Source organism: Rhinolophus hipposideros (assembly GCF_964194185.1).
Source record: "Rhinolophus hipposideros genome assembly, chromosome: 1".
NCBI classification, from domain to species: Eukaryota; Metazoa; Chordata; class Mammalia; order Chiroptera; family Rhinolophidae; genus Rhinolophus; species Rhinolophus hipposideros.
In genome coordinates, this window is record NC_138047.1 from 35,018,569 (window position 1) to 35,045,048 (window position 26,480).

General features: G+C 35.8%; 1 protein-coding gene across 4 annotated transcripts in view; it reads left to right on the plus strand.

Annotated features, from left to right (window-relative positions):
* The window catches only part of ATP8A1 (ATPase phospholipid transporting 8A1), a 216,222-nt gene that overhangs the window by 166,192 nt on the left and 23,550 nt on the right, over positions 1-26,480 (plus strand). For all 4 annotated transcript variants that reach the window (XM_081063840.1, XM_081063841.1, XM_081063839.1 and 1 more), the window contains 8 exons: positions 770-953; positions 1,043-1,153; positions 7,216-7,290; positions 7,395-7,517; positions 11,012-11,090; positions 16,204-16,265; positions 18,581-18,637; positions 19,599-19,706. In XM_081063840.1, the coding sequence (XP_080919966.1) occupies positions 770-953; positions 1,043-1,153; positions 7,216-7,290; positions 7,395-7,517; positions 11,012-11,090; positions 16,204-16,265; positions 18,581-18,637; positions 19,599-19,706 (799 nt within the window). The remainder of the gene's footprint in view (positions 1-769; positions 954-1,042; positions 1,154-7,215; positions 7,291-7,394; positions 7,518-11,011; positions 11,091-16,203; positions 16,266-18,580; positions 18,638-19,598; positions 19,707-26,480) is intronic.

A 26,480-nucleotide genomic window follows, 5' to 3' on the forward strand; every position in this document is an offset into this window, starting at 1 on the left:
TCTGAAATAAATTAATCCAAAGTTAAAACAAAAGTGATTTTCGTATGGGTGCTGCTGTTGTCTGTTCCTTATCCATGTTTATACAAAAGATTGCTGATTCTACTTGGCCGTTGGTGAGTAGTTTTGGAAGAAAATTGAGGCACATGAACTATGTAGCCAAGCACTTGGTATTTACTTTGGTTGGTTTACCATGGTGTCTGAGAACCGGTTAAGAGGTTAGCCAATTCCCTACTGTTAATTTAAGCAGAGTTTGAAGTTGTTTTAAATGTATAGTACAATGTCTAAGATCAGCTTTAAGACACTCACAACTTTTATTTTCCAGGAAGGGTATAGGATTTACTTAGTTTTGGGACTACCATTCAACAGCCTTTCTGACCTTTTTCATTCAAATGTAAAGAATTAGAATTGCTGATGTTATTTGCTAGGAAGTAATGGAATTTCTGAACTCGAATGTTATTTGTTTCACAAGTTAATGCATACTTGTGAAAAATAAACTAGTACTGCTAAACTAGTGCTTAACAAGGCATTATAGCTTCTATTTGTCTCCTACAGGTTTGCTTCTAAGACTTCAGTTTTATTTTTTCCCCTAAAGTGCCAACGAGGTTAACAGAGAACCAAACATTTGCAAACATGTAACACTTTTCCACATGGTTCTTCATAGAATTACATATTCATTTGGATCTTCTGCTGCTTTTATCTTCAAGGCAATGAAATTTCAAAATTATTTTCCTTCAGAATACAGTTAATTGATCATTTGTTCTAATTTAAGGGTTTCTCCTCTTCAAAAATCTGAAGTCGTTGAGATGGTTAAGAAACAAGTCAAAGTCATAACGCTTGCAATTGGTGACGGAGCAAATGATGTCAGCATGATACAGACGGCACATGTCGGTGTTGGTATAAGTGGCAATGAAGGCCTTCAGGCAGCTAATTCTTCTGATTACTCGATAGCTCAGGTAAAGCAGCATTTCTGCAAAACACATCATTCATCTCAGCTAACACTATAAAGAGGAAAATATTAATTTCTTTTCCATTCTTCTTTTAGTTCAAGTATTTGAAGAATTTATTGATGGTTCATGGTGCCTGGAACTATAACAGAGTCTCCAAGTGCATTTTGTACTGCTTCTACAAGAATATAGTCCTCTATATTATCGAGGTAATTGCAGGTTAAGTTTAAAATCCTTGTCTCTTGCATAGGCATTTAAAGAAGTTTTCTTTATGGTGACATTTTCTCATTTTAATTAATCCATTTGCCCACTTTTTATAACTTCTAAACCTGTTAAAACAAAAAGTTTGTCAGCATGGAAAATAATTGGTGTTTGAATTCTGGCTAAAAATGTCAGTAGGTTGGTGCAAAAGTAATTGCGGTTTAAAAGGTTAATTGCAAAAACCTCAGTTACTTTTGCACCCACCTAATCCATTGCTTTGGTAAGAAATGTTGAATTAGAATTGCTGATGAAATAATGTTTTCAGTTCTTATAAGACTACAAGCTGTATAGAACTTTTTATGAGGCTCAAAAACATACAAGAGAAAATAATACACTGTTTAGGGATACACACATGGAAAATTATTTAAAAAGAAATGTAAGGAATGATGGGCATAAAACTGAGGATAGCAGTTCTGCTGGTGGCAGGCAGAGTACAATCAGGAAGGGTAAATAGGTCGTTTGCCAGCATTGGTCATCTTGTAGTTATTACTTTCTTTCAAACTTAGATATTTACATACAAGTATCCCTGCTATCCAGATCTGTTTTGGTTTCTGAGTTTGGTAGGTAGCAAGCGTTCAGATAATGAGGAATTGGTCTAAAAATTATCAGATTATTCAGTTCCTGTGTCTGGATAGCAAGAAAGTTCTATATTTCTTTTCATGTATGAAATACAGCATCAATTTTTTAAATGAAAAGCTTAAACTGGGTCAGGAATATCACTTCTAAAGGAATGTATTCTACAATTTTACAGCACCTACTGGGTGCCAGTCTCCAAGCTTAGTTCCACAACTACAAAGTAAATCGAGCATGATTCCTATCCTCCAGGAGCTTGCCAACAGAAATATAATGCAAGCCACATGTGTAATTTTAATTTTTCTAGAAGCCACATTAGCAATAAGTAAAAATTAAAGTCCAAATTAATTTTTAAGTCATGTTTTATTTAACTCAATATATTCAATATTGTCATTTCAACATATAATCACTATAAAAAATTATTAATGTGATAAGAAAATCTTCTGTGTTCCACTCCTGTCAGGGGACACACCTACACTCTCATAAATATGCTCAGGGCTTCCTTACAGATGTTTGTTTATGCCACCTTGTCCTATAATCTGTTGACTATCCCTATACATTTATCAGAAGAGATACAACCTAACCATTTTCTGTATAGAAATACTATCCCATACTTTATACCAGAGAAGTAACACTGTAAACAAAACAAAACAAATCTAGATTTTACTTTTACCTTATTGACAAGTTAGTTGGGAACTGCTGTATGTTTGCTTCAGCTGTTCTTTATGCCTCTGTCAGAACGCTTATCTCCTTATTAAAATGTTGACTGAGCATAGTTCTTATTATGAGTCAGACTCGTAAAATTGAAACTTAGTTTTCAAGTGTGCAGGCAGTTTCATTTATTGGTCACTAAAAATCTATAATTAGGTTGCAACCCAGTAGGTAAAATAATCATATATGTGGAAACATAAACAGGATGATCTGTGAACTTACTTATTGTTGATTACTGCTGATTTGGTCTGGAATCGTCTGGGTGCTGAGGCAAAAATGCCCCTCCAAAATAGCTTATGAGATCCAAAAAATACATGTTCTTCGTTGTATATCTAAATTTGTGATTGTTTTCTAAAATTAGTACTTTTGATTCCCAATTCCCTCTATAGTTACTAGCTTTTGTAATTATATTTTTTCTCCTTCAAATAATATCCACTTATACAGTTTATTTACATATATTTTTGAAGATACCAGGAGTTTAAAGCCAATGGCAGTAATAAATCTGCTTGCAAAAATTTAGTTTTATAAGATGAAATAAGAGTACTCAACTCATGGATTTTTTTTTTTAATCTAGATCATTTGACAATCAACAATGAAGTGGGCAAAACTTAGGTACTAATAGGGGAAATAAAATATATTAAACTCAAATGGAAAACTAAATTTGCGCTCTGTTTGAAATCCAGAGTAATGCGATTTGTGGTTGATTCACCCCAAATTTCACTTGGCTTTGAATTTATAATACCTCTTCATGAGATATTTAATACTGATCAAATTTGTTATACGTTGAAAAGGAAGTAAGTCCTAAACTCTACTGGAAATCTCATTTTTAAGTTGTTTCACTCTTAGCACTTTATGGAAATGTATTTTGAATATAATTCAACTATCTTGGAAACGAATTGACCTTTTCAATCAATTCCCAGATACCCAACTTTTGCCAGTTAAAACAAGTTCTGCAGATGTTAATGGCTCATGTCAATACTGGGAATGAATAGACAGAAAACACATCAGTGAATGTCTCTAGTGAGGACAACTGCCAGTCTCGAATCTCTCCTTTCAGTTTTTTTGTGCTGATCAGGCGTGGGAGCAGAGGACTCATTGACTGTTTGTAAGCTGCTGTTTAATATGCAGAAATGCTCCATCAGGAAAATGTCTGTGAAGCTTGAACTGCCACGCCTCTGCTGGGACGTGAACTTAGAAAATAATACCAGGAGAGGCAGGTCTGAAGTTTCTGTGCTAATAAAGGAATAGTCTGGAACACTATGGGTTTTACAGATTATCTGCAAAAAGTGCTTTTCCCACTGGCTGTATTGCCCGGAATGTCACTATCTAGCTACTACTCCATTGCCATAAATTACCACCAAACAAACAAATACATTTAGCAGGTGACTGTATAAAGCACTTTCTTATTATGGTGGCCGCCCAACAGCGCCTCTAGGTATTCATTGCAATTACTGGCTCTTTGTAAAGAGATTTTTTTTTATTATTGTTATTTCTTTGAGACATCTGACGTCTTTCTACAAAAATAGGATCTTTTCTTTCAAACGATTGGTTGCGTCCAGGTTTTCTGGTAAGATCCCAAACAATGTAGTGTTTCTAATTTCCAGAAGCTTTGATTAAAGTCAATGAGATGGTATTTTCCTAGCACATTGTGCTGGGATGTGGATTTCCTATGAATTTAAATAATTTAGATACCTCTCCTGACGGACCGATTCCGTAGTTTTGGTTGAGTCAAAGGAGGGACTTTTATGTGTTTATAGTACTGTAGGTATTGTTTTATTTAGTGTGAGATACTTTTCTAATATATCTTTTACCCACAAATCTCAGGCTAACTGGTAGACTTCTTTACTGTTAAAGAACTTCTCTTTCTCCTTTAAAATATGTAAACTTAAATGCCATAATAGTGATGTGAAGGTGTGGGGTATTTTTTTGGAAGGTTCTGCTCTTACCTAGTTATTTCTGCATTCTTTAAAAAGTAATTAGAATATTAACTTTTTAAAGTGCAGGAAGAGAATTTCTAAATACACGTTCACGTACTTTCAGTAGGAAAAATAAAAAGGTACAATTGTATTAAAATGTAAAATTTAATTCATGCATTTTTAAAATAAACTTTAAATGTAAACATGTTGGTTTATTTGCAAATTGTTTGGAATTTGAAACTTTCTTAAATATTCATTGATTAAGGGAGGTTCATAAATTTCAAGCTCATAGTAGCATGTTGGTATCAGCACCTAATGTTACATACAAAGAAGCTAAGAGACCGTTCATTTTCACAAATGTTCACTCACACACAATAAATTTATTAACACAGAGTTTTCTCTTATTATATGGTAATGACGATTGCAAATGCATTTATAACTATAACCTTTGAGCCAGTTCATAGCCATTAAATGAATTTGGTATACAGGTAGCTTTGGTTTTCTTCAAACTGACAAAGATTAGACTACATCTTTATAGACTAGTGAGGCCACAATTGAAAGTTTAAAAACTGACTCTGGGTGGTGAACACACAATGTGATATATAAATGACATGTTACAGAATTGTACACTTGAAACCTGTGTAACTTTACTAACCATTCTCACCCCCAATAAACTTTAATTTAAAAAAAAATTCCTTAGATTTTCGTCATAAGCTAAGAAATGGGAGAACTTTTTAGTATGTAATATACCACAGTAGATCACAGTGACTTGCAGAGAGAGATTACTATCACCCAGAGTATTACAAATATATATTTACATAATCCACATCTCACAAAGGCCAAATGTGAAAACAAAATAGCAAGCATTGAAGTCTGTTTTGCCAATTTGTGCATACTGACACTGCTTAAAAAAAAAAAAAAAAAGTAAGGTCAGCTGCACCACCCTAAGGAATAAACTTAAGTTCACATGAAGATGCTAAGTTCTTTGAAAATCTACGTGCACAAATGAATGATCTGGCTCCTTGTTTAAGGTAAATATTCAGTTTTTTTTCTGTAAATATACGTGTCAAAGTAAGCAACATTTTCAGATTTGACTCCAATTGTATGGTTTGTTATTGTTATTGCTAATATGTGTTACAACCCTAACACAATTTGAACTTATTTTTCATGTGCTATTGCTACTTTGTTTTCTTTTTCATCTCATGAAGTAGACATTCCTTTTTATCTATGTTCAATCATTCCTTTCCACTATAAAAAGGGAAAAGATCAATGTGGGTACAGAGACTGTTCATATGGGGGCCAGCCTGGGTACATATTGATAAATGGTGAATTTGTAGCAATTCATGCTTCCATAATGAGGTGAAATGAAACGTGAAGTGTAGCAAAGTCCCTGCAACTCCGATTCAAAAATTCACTTGACCGGCATGTCAAGCCTGCTTTCCTCTAACAGGTTTTTTTGTTGTTTTTATGTTTTGGTTTTGTGTTTGTGTTTGTGTAATCTCATTGCTGGACTAGACTTTTTGCTCTTACAGATCAACATGATTTTAATTACAGTTTGGGTCTGCTTTTTAGAAATAATGTAGGTATTATTGATTTACCAATATTCACTTTAATTTTCCATTTAACTTAAACATGTTGGAGAAAATTTCTCTATTTGCCCCTTAATATTGTATTCAAAGTTAACGTTTCTGTTTTTAAGAGAATTGCAAAATATGTAAAATATTATGCTCAATTAGTTAAAGGTTTGTTTTTATCAAAGCATAAATTTAAGTTACAAAACATTTTAATATATAAATTCATATTCTGATGGCTGTAATTATCAAGAACTACAAAAAAATTTCATATACTTTGACCCATTAATTCTACTCCTAAGAATTCATCCTTAAAGGGGGGAGGGCCACAGAAAATTTTTGGAGGTGATAGATATGTCTATTATCTTGATTATAGAAATGGTTTCATGGGTGTGCACATACACGTTCAAACTTACCAAATTATATACGTTAAATGTGGACAGTTTTTTGTATATCAGTTATATCTCAATAAAGCTGTCTTTTACAAAAAAAGAATTCATTCTAAAGAAATAAATGTGTAGGATTTCTGTATAAGAATATTCAGTTCAGAATTATATATAATAGCAAAAACTAGAGGCAAGCTAAAAATCCAGAAATAGTTATAGCTGCCCTGTAAAGGTTATACATTCATTAACATTGTTTTAAAGGATATGTAACAACTTAAGAAAATGTTTATTACATGATGGTAAGAGGGAGAGGAGCAGGACATAATACTATATACAGGTTTCCAGTTAGGTAAATTTATGAATGTGTATAAATGAGCTATGTGAATACAACTAATACAAAAGAAAATAACTGGTGATTATATTATTACAGGAAAGTATTTTTTTATTCTAAATAAGCATTTGTCATTTTATAGTAAAAACAATAATATTTAGATAACTATCCAGAGATGTTTTAAAAGGGAATTAAAGTTCTAAATATTTAATGGCATAAAATATATTCCCTGAACTGCCTTTTAGAAAACAAGGTTATATTTATTGTTTTTAAATCAATGATTGCCTATTATATTGGTCTTTTCTTGATTCAACAAGTGGAACTGATTTTGGCTTAAATAACAAATATCTTATGAAAGTGCCCCTTCTAATGAAAAAGTAAATCAAAGAAATACCACTTTTAAGAGAGTCATGAAAATATGTTAATGCTGCTATCATGCAGTGGTTGAGTACACAACAGATTCGATGCATTGAATATTTTATGTGTTCTAATTTGGGGGGTTTTGGATTGTTTTCTTCCTAGATCTGGTTTGCCTTTGTTAATGGCTTTTCTGGACAGATCCTCTTTGAGAGATGGTGTATAGGTCTTTATAATGTGGTAAGTTTAGGACATTTGGTTATTCCTATTTTATTGAATACTTTGAGATAATGGTTCACCCTGTCTTTGGCTGCTTGGTATAACGATCACTTTGTGCACTTTAGATGTTTACGGCAATGCCTCCCTTAACTCTCGGAATATTTGAGAGATCATGCAGAAAAGAGAACATGTTGAAATATCCTGAATTATACAAAACATCTCAGAACGCCTTGGACTTCAACACCAAGGTAGGGTCTGCTGTCCTGGCACACATCCGGGGGCTTGCTTTACTGCTGTAATTACTTGGGGCACCCGGTCTTCCAAAGCCAAGGGAACAACCCCAAATGCGGACCATGGCAAGTCAGATTTGCCTAAGGTTCTGATATGAACTGAGAAAGTTTTTTGTTTGTTTTGTTATACAATTAAAATGTAACCCTGATTCACTGGGATTTGCCATACAGCAGTAAACTGGGTCTGGCAGACAGAGGCAAGTGTCCTTTCGGCCCTCTGACCTTCTGTCTGCAGTGTCTGGGGAAGTGCTCACTCCTCACAGGGGTCACCCATCCAGGACTGACAAGGGAAGGGAAGGTGGTGAGCGGTGACATACCATTCTTTTTTTTTTTTTTTTAAGTAATTGCAGTTTTTGCAATTATTTTTAACCTTTTAAACTGCAATTACTGTTTCTTTTTTTTTTTTTTTAATGTTATTGGAGGACAGTGTGTTTTTCCACGGCCCATCAGCACCAAGTCATTGTCCTTCAATCTACCTGTGGAGGAGGGCACAGCTCACTGGCCCATGTGGGAATCGAACCAGCAACCTTGTTGTTCAGAGCTCACGCTGTAACTAACTGAGCCATCTGGCCACCTCGACACAGCATTCTTTGCTAATTTTCTGTTCTGTGAAATAACTTTGTCCTCATTATAATATTAGCTTGTGTGTATCGAGCATTAAAATAATGATCTCTGGGAAATAACTTAGTCATAATATTCATATTTCAAAGCCATAAAATTTAAAATACAAAATAAGATATCCAATATTTTATCTAAAATTATATTCTGGCTTTATAGCCTGCATAGCACACCATGGACTATTGTCATCTCTTGTGACCCATGATTAATTCATCCCAACAACAAAAATATCTCATTTTCTGCATAGTTTACTTCCCTGCAAGTATATATTCTAAAGTGTTTCCACTGGTATTTTCTAGTAATTCAAGATTTCATTTAGTGTGAGGAAAAAAATTTTTTAATTTTATAACAGTCAAGGTAGACGCCATTTTGAAACTATAATAAAAGTAATATAATAATACACCTTCACAGAATTTTTTCCCATTTCAGATAGTACATGGTCATTAGCATGGTACTAGTAATCAGACATAACGTAGATTCTGTGTTTTCAATTTAGGACAGTTAATGTAGTATATTTAAAATATTTCTTAATTTTTAAAGCTTTCGAATTCATTATTCTCAGTGTACCAGTAGAATAAAATGAAACTGATTTCAGCTCCCCAACCTCACACCATAAGTGACAGTGCTGTGTTTATAGCCAGGCTGTTTTTCATCTTCTAAGACTAGGTCTTTATGAATGCACTGTGCGCTCATCCATGTCTGCACATGCATACACCTTGATGGCATTGTTTTAAATAACTGAATTTGGTTGGTTAAAAAAAAAAAAACAAAACTGAGGCATTCTTAGATTTAAAGCATTGGTTTTGAAAAGTATTTTTAGTGGTCTCTTAAAACTGTTGGTATTTATGATATGAAATGTCTAGGCTTTTATTTTTAAATGATTTGTTTTTGGAATTTTTAGACTTTATTTATGATATCCAGTTTGTATTACACCTCCTTACCATGTGTTTCATTACCTATGGTAGATATTTTCAAGTGCTGGAAAGACACAGTCAGAGCAGATGCAATGGACTATGAGCTCTTGTTTCCCTGAAAATGTGATCTGAGAGCTAGGAAAATTCCAAACATTCTGGCATACTGATCATAATTCTCATTGACCTAAACCATTGTCATCAACCTCAGCCACAGCTCCCCAAACTACTGTAGCTCAGCTCTGTGGTGCTCTACAGAGTTAACTTTGCAGCCACAAGCTTATAAACACAAATTGATTCTCACCAGATTACCCAAAAGCATTCCTGGAAAGTCACATCCTTTCATGCCTTTTACACGAGGCAACTTGGACACAGGGCTGTGACCAGGGAAAAGGTGTAGCAAGTAGTATATAGTTTTAATGTGGATGCATCATTCCTTTGCTATCTTTTTATTGTTTACAAAGTATTTCATTATCTGCAGAGCCATGATTTCAAAAAGTCATCAGATCAACCCAAATAGATTATGCAATTTCTGTATCCATTTATTTCTATATCCATGAGTTGCCCACCATTTTTTAATAGGGTTTATGGATTTCTCTAATGATTTCAGTGAAAATTCTTTGAGTAAATCCCACATAAGTGTTTTAAAATTCAGGGACAAATGGCTACAAAATGCATAGTTGTATACACAGTAGTTGCTGTGGGTCACCAGTGAAGAAGCATTGTTACCCTGAATGATGTTGATTACGTTTGTTATGGTAAAAAGGGTCGGAGGTTCTGAGGTCATGACAGGGGTTAAAGGATTAGCATGTGACAATAAGTAGCGGTCAGGAAAATGGAAAAGTAGAACTAATTTTTCTTGCACCCACCTGTGCTTTCTGTCAAATAAAAACTTGTGGTAATGACATAGTGAGGAGAAGAGACAAAGGTTAATGAGTAACACAAGTTCAAATGTGTAATGTATTGGAGCGTAAATTGGATCATACAATCCAGTGTGACTGTGTGAACTAACAAAGGAGATTGAGATCACGGTGGAAAATTTTGGGAGGCAGGCAACTTAATTTCTGTTGTTTAAACAGCTTAAAACTATTAATACATGGCAATTTTATTTAGTATAAGTTTTGTTTGCAAGAAGCACTTCTAAGTGGCAAAACTGCAATTGTTCACAAGGCTATAAGAATTTTGAACAGTTTTTCTATAACTTAATCTTTCATATCCATGTTACAAAGAAAGACCAGTGATGCTTTCTTGTTCTTAAAATACAATTGACGTAGAAATAACTATTAAATGATGTTATAATTGTAAGAAGTTTGATGTTGACAGGTGTTAAAAACTGTGAAAGCCTTTTATAAATTCAGTTATATTGGCAGTGCTTTAGGAATTATACAATTAAAATGTAATGCCTGCTATTTTTAGTATATAATTTATATGTGTATATATATATGAAATTTATATGTATACCTATATATATGAGAGAGAATGTGAATACATTATATCCTTATCATTGAAAAGTTTACAGTTGTATTGCACGTGGGAAATAAAAAGTAGAAATTTCACCAAATTACCATCTTTTTAAAAGTCACTTCTTCTGGAATTATTAAATTAGTCCCACTTAAAGAATTTCAGGACCTGCATTTATTTTAAATTTTCTTTTTCAGGCAGAAATTTAAACTTTTAATACTTGATTTTTAAAAAGTAGAAAAAATTTCAGTGAAGCTGAAAAAACATTTTGAGAAACATAAAAATAAATAAATGACCCATGAAGGTCTAAGTGGCAGAAAGTGTCTGTCAGTTCTATTAATTCACAGTGGTGGCCCGACAGAGACACGTTTTGTGAATCTAGCTCACAGATAAAAAGAAAGGTCAGAGTTCACAGAGCTAGTTTATCGCAAATGGTTCTCATGGATTTTTGTTTTCCCTCAGGTTTTCTGGGTTCATTGTTTAAATGGCCTCTTCCACTCAGTTATTCTGTTTTGGTTTCCACTAAAAGCCCTTCAGTATGGTAAGTAGAAAGGATATGAATGCTAAGAGATGACTTTTTACTTTTTTAGAAAAATAACTCATTGTTAATATATGTTAAAAATTACAGCAGTGTTTCATTATGGTATTTTCCTTAGCCTAAAATACATACATCCAAAAGTCGTACACACTTTAAAGATTTTTATTATTCCTTTGGGAGCAAAGTGATTTAATATATGCAAAGCCTTTCTTCTCTATTCTCATGTTTTCCCAACTTGCAGAGGGTTAAATTTTAGGGCTCTTTTTGTTCTCTGATGATGTATAGTTTGAAGACAATACTGCTAATATTTTATGTAGTCTATTTATTATACCTATGAGGCTTGTGTCAAGCTCTTTATACTGAACCTTATCAGACATGCTAGTATTCTCAAGTATACTTGAGCCGATGTCTTGAATGAGAGTTTTAATATGTTTTTATGTTCATGGTGGAGTGTAAGCTTTTTCTCTTCTTGTTTTGTGGGAGTGATGTTATTCTGTCAGTTTCGAGAGAGAGGATCACAGTGAATTTCCTATACACATAAAAATGATTCAGTAGCCACATTAGAGGAGATTTCTGTGATGCCTGAGCTGGTGCTGGCAGTATCCAGGAGCAGACCTTGCCTTGAGGTCCTGAGGAAGACAGCTGGCTGGTCAGTCAGTGCCTCTGCTCCCAAACGACAGTAATTAAAAACACAACACACCCCTCCACCCGAGGATTTGTCTGTCAGTCCTTCGGAAGTGTAGACCGTACCTCAGTGACTATGAGTTCCTGATTACCAACAGAAGAGAGTCCTGACCATCCCTTCCTGGCCCCTACAGTCTCCTCAGGTAGCCAGCGTGATCCCTATAAAACATATATTAGACCAGGTGCCTCTCTCCTCAAAAACCCACAGAATTCTAGCACATTTGGAACAGAATCCACGGCCCCAACCTTGGCTGACTCCTCCACCTAATTTTTTCCGCCACTTTCTCCCTCAGCCTGCCTCCTGCCAGCCTCCGTGCAGTTTCCTCATTCTCCACCCAGATATGCCAGTGGGCTGTCTCCCTCACTCCCTCAGGTCTATGCTCAGAGAAACCCTCTCTCATCACTCTTATCCGAAAGAGCCACCAACACTGCCCCCTCAGTTCCTGGCTCTCTATCCCCTTGGTCATCGTGTATCTTCCTCATGGTACTTGCCTATCAAGGTGTGATATATTTGCTTATTTTTTTATGGTCTTTCTCCTCTGTTAGACTCAAAGCTCCAGGAAGTCAGGAAACTGTCAGTTTAACTCACTGTTGTATTTACAGTACTTAGAACAGAGCCTAGCTCATTGTAGGCACTCGGTAAATTGTCGATGAATTAACGAGAGCATGCTGTGTGAATGGGGTGAGTGAGTGTTAAAAGAAGGAAGTGGTTTCATGTCCTAGTTAGAGATTTTTATTTCATGTCTTTATTAATTGCTTTGCCAGTACAACAGTAAATACTTCTCATTTTTTAGGCCATGGAAATGAGTGTGGTGAGAAATCTAATTAAAATAAAAAATATTGATCCAGCAGGCCAGGAAAACCAAAATGGGATTTTTTTTTCTCAGACATAATTCACGTACCATAAACTTCTCCTTTTAAAATCACGCGAGTCAGTGGTTTTTAGTATATTCACAGAACTACGCAAACATCAACACTGTCTAGTAATGCCAGAACATTTTCGTCACCCCATAAAGAAAACCCCACACCCATTAGCAGTCACTCTCCATTTCTCTCCACTTTCCCCCAAGTCCCTGGCAACCACTGATTTTTTTGTCTCTGGATTTGCTTATTCAGGACATTTCATATAAATGGAATTACATAATATGTGACTTTGGTTCACATATTTGGTTGTAGCATGAATCAGCACTTCAATTCTTTTTTATGACTGAGTAATATTCCATTGTATGGCTATACCACATTTTGTTTATTTGTTCATCAGTTAATGCATATTTGAATTGTTTCCACTTTTAGAAGCCATGAGTTACTGAAATCCAGGCTATAATTCAGGATACCTTGACCTTAGACAAATTCTCCAGGTAATTTTTCAAAATGCAAAATCAATATAGATTTGAAAGATGAGACATGTCCATCTATTAAACTGCTATTTCAACATTCCAACATTCTGTTTTCCATTAGAAAATAGAAATTTAATATCAAAAGTAGTTCAAACCAAATAGCATCGCAAACCCCCTAATAATGACAGGGCTTGAAAGGAATTCCCAAATAACTCTAGCTCCTGGAGAGCAGATCCTAAGTGTCTTTTGTGTTTGCCGGGTAACTGCCCAAGCCAACCAGCTTCAGCAGTTCTCAAGTGGTCTGCCTGTGGAACCCAAATCTAGCCAAGTTTGAACACCTCGTGATTTCTCTTATGAGATGAATGACATGCAGCATAAATTGCATTTTTAACATTCTCATGTTGAGAGTTTTGTCAGGGATTTTCTTTGCCTTGTGTTTTATTTTTAAAGAAGAGGAGGTTTTTGTTTTGTATTTTAGCTTTTGAAAAAATGGAGTACAGGAGAAATAGAAACATGCTTTACAATACAGTGCTAAATATTTATTTATTCACTTACTTCAGCAGTTCTCAAAGTGTGGTGGTCTATAGAAACCTGGGAATACCAAATACCTTTAGAGGGGGTCCATGAGGTCAAAATTTAACAGTTTCAACAGTTTTATAATATTTTCAAGACATTATGTATCGGTTTCACTGCTGACACAAAAGCAATAGCGGGTAAAATTGCTGGTACCTTGGCACAACAGTGACAGCACTGTGCTAGCAGATGTTATTTCTACACTGCCATGCACTCATAGCAAAAAGCCACCAAAAAAGCCAGTTTCACTTTAGAATACCGTTGAAGAAGCGGTGAAACTAATACTTTCATTAAATCTCAAAACAATACGTATCTTATTAATATTCTGTGTGACAGAATGGAAAGTACGTATAAAGCACGTGTGCGGCAAACCAAAGTGCAGCAGCGGATTGTCTGAGTAGTGAGCTAAACCAGCTACTTTCATGAGGTTACAGAAAATGATCCATTCAAAGTGCAAAGCAGACCAGTGCATTGTAATGTAATTGATTACCAAAATTCCACGCTGCAACTAACCTTTAAGAATCTACTTCTACCTCTTTACAAAACTACCTGTTGAATTTTGATATAGTATCAAAGAATACCCAATTATTGGAAACGATTGTTCAAATACTCCTTTCCATTATAACTCCATTTCACTGTGAAGTTAGAGTTCCCTCATATATTTCAACCAAAAAAAAGAGAATAACCTGGCTTCCTTCCATTAAGCCAAATATTAAAGAGATTGTAAAAATGTAAAACAATGCCTATTTTCTCATTTTTTTCTTTTTGGAAAATAGTTATTTTCCATAAAATGTGTTTATATTAATATTACCATTTATTGAGTTTGTTACTATTATTTTTTAAGTAAATCGATACATAGTTTTAAATTTTCTATCTTAATTTCTAATTTGATAAATATTAATAGATAGAAACCATATAAATAAAAGCTTTTGGGGATCCTCAGTAATTTTTAAGACTGTAAAGAGTCCAGAGACCAGAAAATATGAGAATGAATGATTCCCCTCAATCACCCAAATGCTAAACCTAACAAACCCAACAACAGGCTCTTATTTTTTTCCTCCGTGTGATCTTGGAAAGAATCTCCGTCTTCCTTATGATGACCCAATGGTGATTAGAAGGCTTAGTTGATTATGATTATTTTTGCTTACATTGGCCAAGGGAGCTAACCAATATGCCACATAGCAGAAGCATGCAAGTCAGGAAGTAATCGGCATATTTTCAGTTATTTTATAGATTTCTGAGTTTGTTAATTTTGTTGTATGGAACTTCACAGACTAATTGCAGACATTTAGAAGTTTGTCCACAACATGCCCACAAAACGTAGATAGCACATCAAATCCTATACCCATCGTCATGGAATAACCCCATAGCGAAAAGTGGTCTCTGAGGTGGGCATGACTGACTTGAGCAGCCCTTCCTGGCTACCTTTACCTGAACACTTTAGAGAAGGAAGGGTCACGTTTTGGAACATCTGCCATGTGCCATCCGCCGTGCTTGGTTCTTTACATATGTAACCTCATTTTAACCTAAAAGCCCCTACATGGTAGGGAGTTTCACTCCATCTTTTAAGTGAAGAAACTGAGTTCCGTAGAGATTGATTACAAATTACCCAAGATGACACATCTGGTCACAGAACCAGACCTTATCTACATCCCCAAAGCTCACCCGACTCTTTTTCTCTTCATACCAGCACCATTCTCCCTGACTCATCCCACACTTTATTCTAACATATTTTGTCCTTACGTATTAATTAGGCTTTGAATAAATATTGTTGAATATGTGCATAAACAAATTGTTATATTACACATACAATGAGTTTAAAATTTTTCATCGATATCAATAATTTAATTATTCAGTGTTTTGTTTTGGTTTTTTCCATTTTTTTTAAATCAGTATTTTATTTTTTTTAAATCAGTGATTTTTGCTTGTTAACTACAACTTTCTTCATCTAAAGCCATGGTTATTAGTCATTACTAGAATAACAGAATGCCTTAATCTATAATCCTAAATTCAGCTAGATCCTCAATGAGCCATGTGCCTGGAATCATACAGTCTTGCTCAGCATTCTGTGAGTTGCTCTTATGAATCCTTCTTGGTCCAATGCCAACAACTTTATTAAGAGATAGTAAGAATGCTCCCTAAAATCCTCATCTATATTGTTAACAGAGTTCTTTATTAAGGGTTCAGAAGGCCTTCTTCTGTTTCAATGCTCATAGTATTAAGCTTTGCTTGAACAATTAGTTTAATCATTTTTTTTTTCGTGGATCCTGAGAATTGCTGAACAAGTCAGGTTTCCTTCTTCATGTTGGCTATTAGAATTTTTTTTTTAATCTCTGACCTATATTTATAGCAACTTTGTGAGACTTCTTACAGTATTTTTTTTTTTTTTTTTTAGTTTTATTTCTGGCTCCATTGCTTCCCCTTCTTTTGTTCACTACTTTTAAGTTGATTTATCTTTGAAAACGTTCTGCAAGACCCTCATTTATTTTCTTTTCTAACAAGCCTCTCTTCTTTTCATGCAGGTACTGTATTTGGAAATGGAAAAACCTCCGATTATCTGCTGTTGGGAAACTTTGTTTACACTGTGAGTACAGGACATTTGACTGGTTTACATATAAAACCAAATCCTTTCATATGTGCTCAGTGCTCGTTTTATTTTCAAATTTAAATGCGTGCATTTCTGAATTTAAGGGTTGGTTACACTTCCCTTTAAAAATGAAATGAGATGTTTGGATTAGTAAGAGATTACTTTCTATTAGGTTATTAAACTGTCATTTAGGTTCACTGACTTTATAGGACTTCGGTTGCTATTATTTTCAATATTCCCTCTTGACTCTTATTACCTCCCATTTGCCATTTTTCTCTTCCTTATCCCTTTTTCCTCAGTTTTTTGTTTTGTTTTGTTTTGTTGGTTGGTTTGTCTGTTGCTGCCCTTGTTAATACTATTTTGCTTTTCTAAATTTATGGCAAATATTTTAGTATTCTTGGGTGTTTAACCAGTAATTGTTCTAGAGTCTCATGTTAACTAAAATGGGAGAGAAATCTCCATGCTTTGGGTATGTTTTCACCCACACAAGGTGTGGAACCCATAGACTTAAGTAAGTATGCCAAATGCTAGAGGATACACAGATGAATACAAGCCCATTCCTGCCATAAAGAGCCAAAAAATGTTTTAAAACCATTTTTCCCTTAAAATTCAAAAGCACTACTTGAATGTGAATTCCCAATGTTACACAATTGGTATCTGATAAAAACTTACTCTAACCTTCAGCTCTGAATGGTCAAACCAATGTTCTTTCCTCTCTGCTCTTCTGTCCCCTCCGTGATCTTTGAATGTGGGCAGCGTGCTGTTCTCCATACTAAATAGCCATGGGTATGGCAGACTCAGTTGGTGGAAAAACTACAATAGGATGTTTAAATGTCAAGTGTTTAAATAACTGAGTGACAGGCTATTAAATAATATAGGGATTAAGGTTTTGGCAAATCCAGGGGTCTCCTTTCCATTGACATCAACCCCCTGAAGTACTAAGAGAAAGGAAAAATATGTTCTAGGGGGCTAGTGATTTGTTCTCATACAACGTGAGTACAAAACAGAAATAAGTAAATACCTGATAGAGTAAGTTTAGAAATTAGTCTGTATCATGGATGTTTCCTAGGGACACATTAAAGTACCCAGGTCTTAAGAGGGAGTTTTTCTTTAATTTTACGTCAAACTATCTCTTACTTGAGAACTTTTTATATCACTTAAGTTATTAACATTTACATTTTAATGAGAGTTTTATTTCTACAGATATTAATCCTAAATTGCCATGGGATATCCTGCTGAGAAAGCCCAAATGCTTCACTTTAACTAACTTTATGACCCCTCTGGGAAGCATCTAAGCAAATACAAATATTTAAGACGCTTGAAAATGCCTGAAAGTGAGACTAAGCATTTGAAGCATTTATTGATGACCAGTGCTAGGCAGACGTCACACTTCCGTCACCGCAAACTGTTGAAAGTGCCCAGCGTTCTCTAGGCTACTAACAATGTTTAAAATTGTATTAATTCTAAACAGATGATAATAGATAACATGCAGTGTTCAGCACTGTTCTTAATGTTTCGTACTCAAACTCCAATGAGGTAGGTGCATTTTATCGTTTATAGATGAAGTTTATAGATCAAGGAGCTGAGACACAGAGATGTCAAGGAACTTGCCTTGTTCCTTAACCAAAACAGCTAATAGATGATGCAATCTTGAGCAAATAGTCTGACTTCAGGCCAAGTCCATTTAACTATGATGTTGCCCCATGGAAACCACAGGGCAGTTTATTAAACCTGGTTCCCTTCCTTCAGAATTCGTAGCATTGTCCCCGATGATGAGGGGTGTAGATATCACATAATTATCTCTTACATTCTGCGCTGTGTGGTTTCAAGTGAATAGTTACAGAGTAAGTGTTTAGATTTCCAAATATCCGGTTGTATTACTTTTAGAATGTATCTTTAAAATTCAGGAAGTGGGGGCTCTAAGTATTGAAGATGCTTTCAAATTAAAGCAAGCTTGAAAACCCAAGTTACTGCAGATGTGTATTCTCCATCACTGTTCATGAGTTGTACGAGAAGCAGGCAGACACATGCTCAAGCGTCTCATGGAGAGACTGTGCTGTGAGGTGGGAAGAGGCAGGGAAGGAAGACGCGTTGTGATGCTGCTGATGGGCGTTCGGGTTGGTCACGGTCATAATGTTGAGCCACCCAGCTAATTCCCTGGATTTTTTGCTTGTTGGATATACAAGGCAAGCTGTGAGAAATCTACTAGTTCGACCATGTACTTCCGAGATACTTGTTCTTTATAAATCTCACTTTCAATCATTTGGTGAACTATCCTATTTAAAAGAATAACATCTCCCCTTCTGTTTTAGTTTGTGGTGATAACTGTGTGTTTGAAAGCTGGATTGGAGACATCATACTGGACATGGGTAAGAATATCTCTAATCACATCCAAGAAATAGCACATTTACTTATGCGCGATTGGTCATTTGTTTGTAGTTTGTCATTCTAACTTTATACATCCCTTAACCCTAGAGCTCCAAGTTGTAAATTGTTGGGGACGCAGGGATGGAGGGGTGAGAACCAGGGATTCTAGTTTGGAAACATTGAGTAAAACAAACAAATAAGTTTGTTTACCACAGACTTCCCAGAGCCTTTAACATATGATGGTATATTGTGAATATCACAGGAAGCGGGGAGGGTTTTATACTTACTGACAAGGAATCTTTTTTTAGTAGTGTGTGTCACAAGACTGGCATTGGCAGAAAACCCATTGCAAAATGATTCTGAAGACAAACAATATTTGCAAAAGATTTGCCCTCAGACATTTGTACATATCCAATATGGATAAAACAAGTTCTATTTTAGATACCTTAGTTTTTAAGTATATTTACATCCAGGTAGAGAGACCTAGTTAACAAAACAAAAACACAAAAAGAAAGAAAGAAAAAGAAAATTAAAGTTTGATGCTCAGAGGAAAGATTGGCATAAGAAATACGGATTTGACTGTCATGGGCATACAAATAGTATTGACACAAGTGTCTAACACCTTTCAGCAAGAGCACACAGAGCAAAAGTCGAGGAGCCTTAAAGATGGTAGGAGGTGGGGGGAGAAGAGTAGGGAGACCCAGCAAAGGAGGTAGAGAAAGAGCAGTTCCAAATGCCAGCACCACAAACATCGTAACTGTTGTGGAACAAGATTAGCCTTTAATGAACGATCCGGTTAAAACACACATGCACACACTCACACACACAATTATTTAGAAATTCCCATAGATAAAATTCTATGGATGTAGTAAGAAATTAATAAGGGAGCTTGTGAAAGTGTTATTAGTGTTTGTGTACTCGGTGTACCTAAAAGTCTTTGACTCCAATTCCCTTCTTTCACAGTTCAGCCACATAGCGATTTGGGGCAGCATCGCACTGTGGGTGGTCTTTTTTGGAATCTACTCATCTCTGTGGCCTGCTGTTCCGATGGCCCCCGATATGTCAGGAGAGGTAATGTGTCCTAATAACTCATGATCCAACAAAGCTTAAAAATTGGTATTCATTAATGAATCTGAGTTGTGTGGCTTGGATTTATATGAAAATAGCATTTGACCATTTAAAAGCTATTTTTAAATTCCACAGTTGTAAGCGGTAAATCTTGAGAGAATATTTTAAACTTGGACATTTTACTTAAATCTGACTTATCCTTTCATAAACATAACAGGGAAAATAAAATATGGTTGTCAGGAGCTTGAATCATGTTAAGAATATCCATATAGAAAATTCCATTTTAAAATTAGCACATAAATCACAAATACATTTTGGATGAGAGATTTGAGGAAATGGGGAGCGTACGTCTTTGGGACAGTCTATCATTTCTTCTGTTATCTCTTATTCTAAAGAAAAGTCTACTGCCACTATATTAAATGCACTTTTAGAGTTGTCTTAATGACATCAGTTTGGTTTTCATTTTGAAAGAGTTAGGGCATCTGACATTTCAGCCTTATCATAGTCCATTTTCAATTCTGTCTTTCAGTTTCTTGTTACACTAGTAGGAATTGAGTTATTAGGTGTTCATGGGGGAATGTCACAAGATCTCTTTTCCTTCAGAAGAGATTCCAGCAGTAGGAGGGTTTATGATTTCAATTGCAGGAAATTTGACATAAAATGTATAAAAGAAAATGTGGAAAACATTTCAGGATTTCCTGTGACCTCACAGTAACTTGCAAATCAAGGTAATGTGAGCTCCGTTACAGTACATTGTTTTCCCATAGTCACAGGAAACTTCCAGTGGTTTCCATGTACTTGTTGCCCCTAAGTACTGCCTGAGTACCTTTCACTTTTGACAGTCTGGTTTATAGATCATTTTCATGAAATTTTATCTGACAGCATTCTGCTTTTTATAAATTAGCAGAATACATACACATTAAAAAAATTTTGTGTGTGGTTAAATTTATTAGAGAGACATTATATACTATTACAGCAAAACCAGACATTTGTATTAAAGAGTATATACTTCCTTCCACCAAAAGTAAAGGCTTCTTTTGAAACATGTACTGTTAGCTCTAGAAAATTTACAGCATGTATTTTGAGTAAAACAGAGAGAAAGTTGTGAATTCATCTCCCTCTTACCTTGGTTTCTGAGTCTATTTTTCTTGAAGCAATAAAATCAAAGACTAATGTCTGGTGATGCCACTTAAAAAATCCAATTCTGCTCTTTATTTTTATTTCATCCACTCTATCTGATTGGACCTGCTTTTCCCTAAGGTCAATTCCAACTTAATATCTTTTTCATTAGACCTCATTTTATCTCATTTCTTAATGTTTTATCTTGAAAATGAATAACACAAAAGATTTTGAGATCCCAATAGTTTAAGCAACTATAGCCAACAGCTTTGATGACAAGAACAGAGTTTTTGACCACTTCTAGGACAAGTGTGAAGTTTGATTGGCTTTTTGCCAACTGAATATAATTCTGCCCTTGCTTATAGAATTCCCGGTATTACCTAAACACAAAACTTAATATCATCTCCTGAGATTTGCGGTGATGCCGTGTTTAATTCCAAGTGAAATGAATGTCAGCACTACATCACGTTTCTGTTCACTTCACATACAGTGAGAAGTGAGAACAGGGGTTCCTTTTTCTTGTTGTTTTATTACTACTGATTCTCTGAATCTAATGTTTAAATAGTTTGTGCTCCATTGAAAATATGAAAATGGATTAATTCAGTGTGAGTCCTGACTAGGTTGTCCAAAATGTAAGCCTGTTTAATTTATTCAAAGAAAAGGATGATACTTGAAATTTATGTAGTATTTTAGTGTTTGCCAAGCATTTTGATATATATGTGTGCATGTGAATGAGACTCACAACTCAAAAAAAAGATGATAACAAGAATGCTACTCAAATTCTCAATGACAGTCTGCATTTACTGCTTCCTGGGCACCAGGGTAATAGATTTCAAAAAATGTTAGTAGTAATACTCAATTTTTTAACATTTTTGTTAGTAGAGAGTCACTAATTCTATTATAAACCAGTTAATTTCAGAAAGAAGTAACTACCCTTAGGTTTACATGTTTCTAATCTTAGAATTATATTTCAATCAAGAGTATAGCCAAATACATATGTACATATATATGTATATATATATATGAAAAATTCATTTATGTGCCAATGTTTATATCTTGTGTGTGTGTGTGCATGTGTGTGTAAAATCTTGAATAAAATTTACTTATTCATCTGTTAATTTCATAGCAAAATGCTATTGTAATATATTATGTATTAGATATGTGTTATTGTATACCGTGTTACCCCAAAAATAATACCTAGCTTGACAGTAATGCATCTTTTGGAGCAAAAATTAATGTAATAGTAAAATAAGTAAAATAAGTCTTATAGTAAAATAAGACTGGGTCTTTAAGATAAGATGAGATAAGATAAGATAAGATAAGATAAGATAAGATAAGATAAGATAAGATAATAGTATAATGCCAGGTCTTATATTAATTTTTGCTCCAAAAGACGCATTAGAGCTGATTGTCTGGCTAGGTCTTATTTTCGGGGAAACATGGTATTACATACAGGGGTGCCAAAAAAATGTATACAAGTGGACACTTTGGTCATTGTTGCTCAAGCAGTAGTTCACCATAAATCAGAAGTGTCTGGATGCTGGTGGTAATCACTGAGCACCTCTTGTAATTGCTGTAGTCAAACGTGACTTGTATTCACCTTTTGTTATCGGTATATATCAAGTATTAGAATTTTAACACAGTTTTCCTTTCTTAAAATGTGTGTACATTTTTTGGCACCCTCTGTATATTATTATATGTTCTCTATTATTGTTATTGCCAATAATACCAGGATAAGTATAAATATTAGCGTTCCTTTACTTGACATGTTATGTTCCTGATAGAGCTTTGTGAGTTTTACTCATGGTTAGGTCAAGAGCCATTGGAGGGGTTTGAGATCTGACTTCTGTTTTCATAGCAGGGCTGTAACTGCTGTGTTATGAACCATTTAGGAAGTCACTGCAGTAACCCATGCGACAAATCATGGTGGCTTGGGCCAGGAGGGTGGCAGTGGTGGAAGTGGTCCAGTTCTGAATCTGTTTGGAAGGTAGAGCCCAACCAATAGGATTTGCAGACAGATTGGATGTGAGGAGTGAGAGGTAGACTCCATCGTGCTGGCTGTGTGCACTGTTAAGATGTGCTTGTCCGCAACTCACTGGATCCTCACGGAAACTTGTTGTAAACATTTTACAGATAAGAAAACAGAAACTGAGAAGTCAATTACCTGGTCTGACATCCCACTAATACTCAGTGGCAGATATGACTTTGACTTAGACGTCTGGCCCAGAGCCTAAGGCAGCCCTATTACCTTAAGCACTATGCTGTGCTGCTCTCTGATCATAGTTCTTGAGAGGAATCCGTGGTCCATCATCTGGAACTTAGAAGTCTGAAGGGACTGTCACTCCCTGCAGGTACTGCAAGGACTAGTGTAAAAGAGGAAATCTCTGTTTTCCTGGCAGTACTGCTTCCTCCACCTTTCTTCTCTCTGTAGACATTTCCGTAGTCTTGCTCTTCTTCAGTCCATCCTCCACTTCCGAGCCACAGCAACCGTTCCTGAATGCTTACACCCCATCTCGGGTGTCCTCTGCCCCTGCATTTCTTCACTCATTCACTCCTACATAACAATGTTGGGCTAGTGCCCCATAAATAAGGGTTAAATAAATTATCATCCAGTAAAATTTTTTGCTTGTCTTTTGTTTTGAATAAACAAATGAGAAACAGTGAGGTAGAGGTGACAGAGAGCCAGGTTTCAGCTCAAATAGAACATCTTTCTAACATCTAGAGGTCCACAGGTCGCAGTTTCCAGCAGCTGCAGAACAGGGTGCTGGTCGCATTTGATCACCCATTTCTGTGCCGGTTGGCCATGAGTGATTCTTTTTCTGTTTGTTTAAGGAGGGCGCAGCTCACTGTGGCCCATGCGGGGATCGAACTGGCAACCTTGGTGTTATTAGCACCACATTCTAACCAACTAAGGTAACCTGTCACCCCCTCCAGTGATTCTTAAACAGCCTCAATCGTCTACACCTCCGAGGTTGCCTGCCAGCACCTGAGATTCATATTCTCTCTGTGCTTCTCTTCACTGTTCTCCCCAGAGGAGCATCTTAAATGTTGAAAGGGCACAGACTATCTAGTTAACGGGATCTCGGTGCAAATTATACACAAACTAGGCAACTTACAGGCACAGGTCTTGTGTGTCTATATTCAGTTGGATGCATATTCACACATAGATCTGGGTTTTATAGTCATTTCCAATTTATATTCTTGGTTTATCTTTGCCCCCATATGAAGACAGTCATTTCTTTCAACATGTTCAAAGAAACTCCTTGCTCGTTAAGAGGGGAAGGGAAGGGAATCAACAATTATTGTGTACCTACCATGTTCCTCAGGCACTGTGTTTGATCCCAGGCATTTCTTGTTTTAAACCCATGTCACAAACCTTTGTGGTAAGCAAAGCAAGTGACCCAGAAAATTCATCACAGGTTTTTTGTGTGTGTTTTTTACCCCAAATCACACTGGTTTTCTCTAACATCCTGAGAAACTAAATACTTTGGGTTGTGGGGGAAAGGCATTGCTATTCCTTTGTTCTTGCATTGATTTCCCTGATTTATCTGCAGTTTCCCAGGATACCCAGGGCCTAAGTTAGCCAGATATAAAAGTGTTCCCATCTCTTTTTCAAAAGTGCCCAGATTTTTAGTTCTCCCTTTTCAACACTCACTTAACTTCCTCAACACATATATAGAAATTTCATCTCACTTCATATCCTAGCCTCTTGCCTCTTCTTAAAGGCAATATTAGCATAAAACCCATCTCATTAAAAAATATATGCATGAAATTGGAACCCAATCATCCCACCTCATCATAGAATGTACAGTTGCCACTCAGATAATAATAGGGCCTCCTTACTGAGGGTCAGTCACTGTTATAACACTTTTCATGTCTTCACTCATTTAACAGTATGAGAATTTAACAGCAACACTGTGAGGTATGTGCCAGTATATATTTCACAGACACAGAGTGGTTAAATAATTTTCTCAAGGTCACACAGCTTGTAAGTATCTGAGCTGCGACTGAAACCCAGCCAGAATCTACCACCTTAACCATCATCCGCACTGTTCCCTTTCTTTTACATTTATTTTATCTTTTCATTCTCATGCACTAAGGCTGTTCTCCCAGCCTTATCAACTTGAAGGTGTAGAGGCTTTTAGTGTCAGTGCCACCAGGCAAGATCCGTACTTCCATCTTGTGGCTACACTAAGCAGTCTGTTATCTGCATACAATATTTCTGTCTTCAGCAGTACTCAGCTACCATTATCACAGACCAGGGATTTTTTTCACACTATGAGTAGTTTCTTTCCCCCTTACTTCAGCACATTCTACATGTCTGAAGTTACCAGAAATCCACTCCCCAAATATCTCAGAGTTTAGTGCAGATTTCAGCTACTCCAGCCATAGCCTGAGCATCTTGTTCTCAGTTGGTGGGCAGGGTGTTCCCTTTTGGGAAACATTCCTTCCTATAGTTCTGAGCTTTGTTTCCATTACAGTAATTCTACATCTCTACCCATAATAATGATTCAAATGGTAATGATTAGCAAGTGTCCCACTACCACAAATTATTGAAATATTTATCTATGAAAAAGGAATTCTGACGTGGGGTGGGGGTAGGGGAGTGGATTATACAAAGGTAGAAAATACAACGATCAGAAATTATGTCAGAAAGGAAAAGAAAGAGAAAATAGTATGACAAGCTTGGCTGCAAGTTTAAATATGTTGCTGTCTTCCTCTCCTCTCACAAATATGGTTGTGATTTAAAAGGACTTTTTTTTTTTTCAGCCGTGACTTGTATTTTTTCACACCAGTACAACAATTTATGGGGCAAGGTAGGCCCTGGGGAGAAGTGCTATGTTATATAAACATATGCTGGCCTGCTTTCTGACTTGTCTAGATGATGTTACTGGCTATTTTTTGCATTTCCAGAAGAAAATATGTTAGCCGCTATGATTACTACACCAGATTAAAAAATAAAAAGCCAGCTCCATCAAGGATCATTTCATATCACGATTAATACTAGCAACTCAGTATCGGCAAAACTTTTCAATTTATCGTGGCATTGCAGACACACACAACAGAGTCCTCCCAAAAGCGCCATCTGGTTCTGCTCTCCCTGGCCTAAGGGATCTATAAAACTACTAAAGGAAATTGAAGTTAAGGAACGAGCATGTGTTTTACAGAATTTCAGATCTCTTGATTGAGGTTTGTAAAGTCTTTCTGAAAAACAATAAAAATCTTTGTTGAACCCTTTGGTGTCACCCCTGTAGGAAAGGTATTAATAAACCACATTAGTGATATGGTTTTCCTAAATTATGCTGTTACCCATTTTACCAACATAATAAATTACTTTACATATGAGGAATTTCCTGGTTAAAATAGTCCTTATTCATCTCTCAGCTTTTAATTACCTAGATAGCATGTGATAATTTATTGGTCACAAGACCAGCCCTTGCAGATGGGGTGGGGCAGTGTTATGAAACAATGGAGTTTCATCCAAGATGACTGTGTTTAGCCAAGTGGCCTGGAGGGAGCAACTACCCTAAACTCTGTCAGATGTTCTTTAGTGAGCAGGGGTTGTGAGCCCATCCAGCAAAACATGGTCACAGTTGTCATGCCTCTGACAGTAAATGAGGCAGGCTGACCGTCAATTCTTAAGGCAGCTGGCTGCAT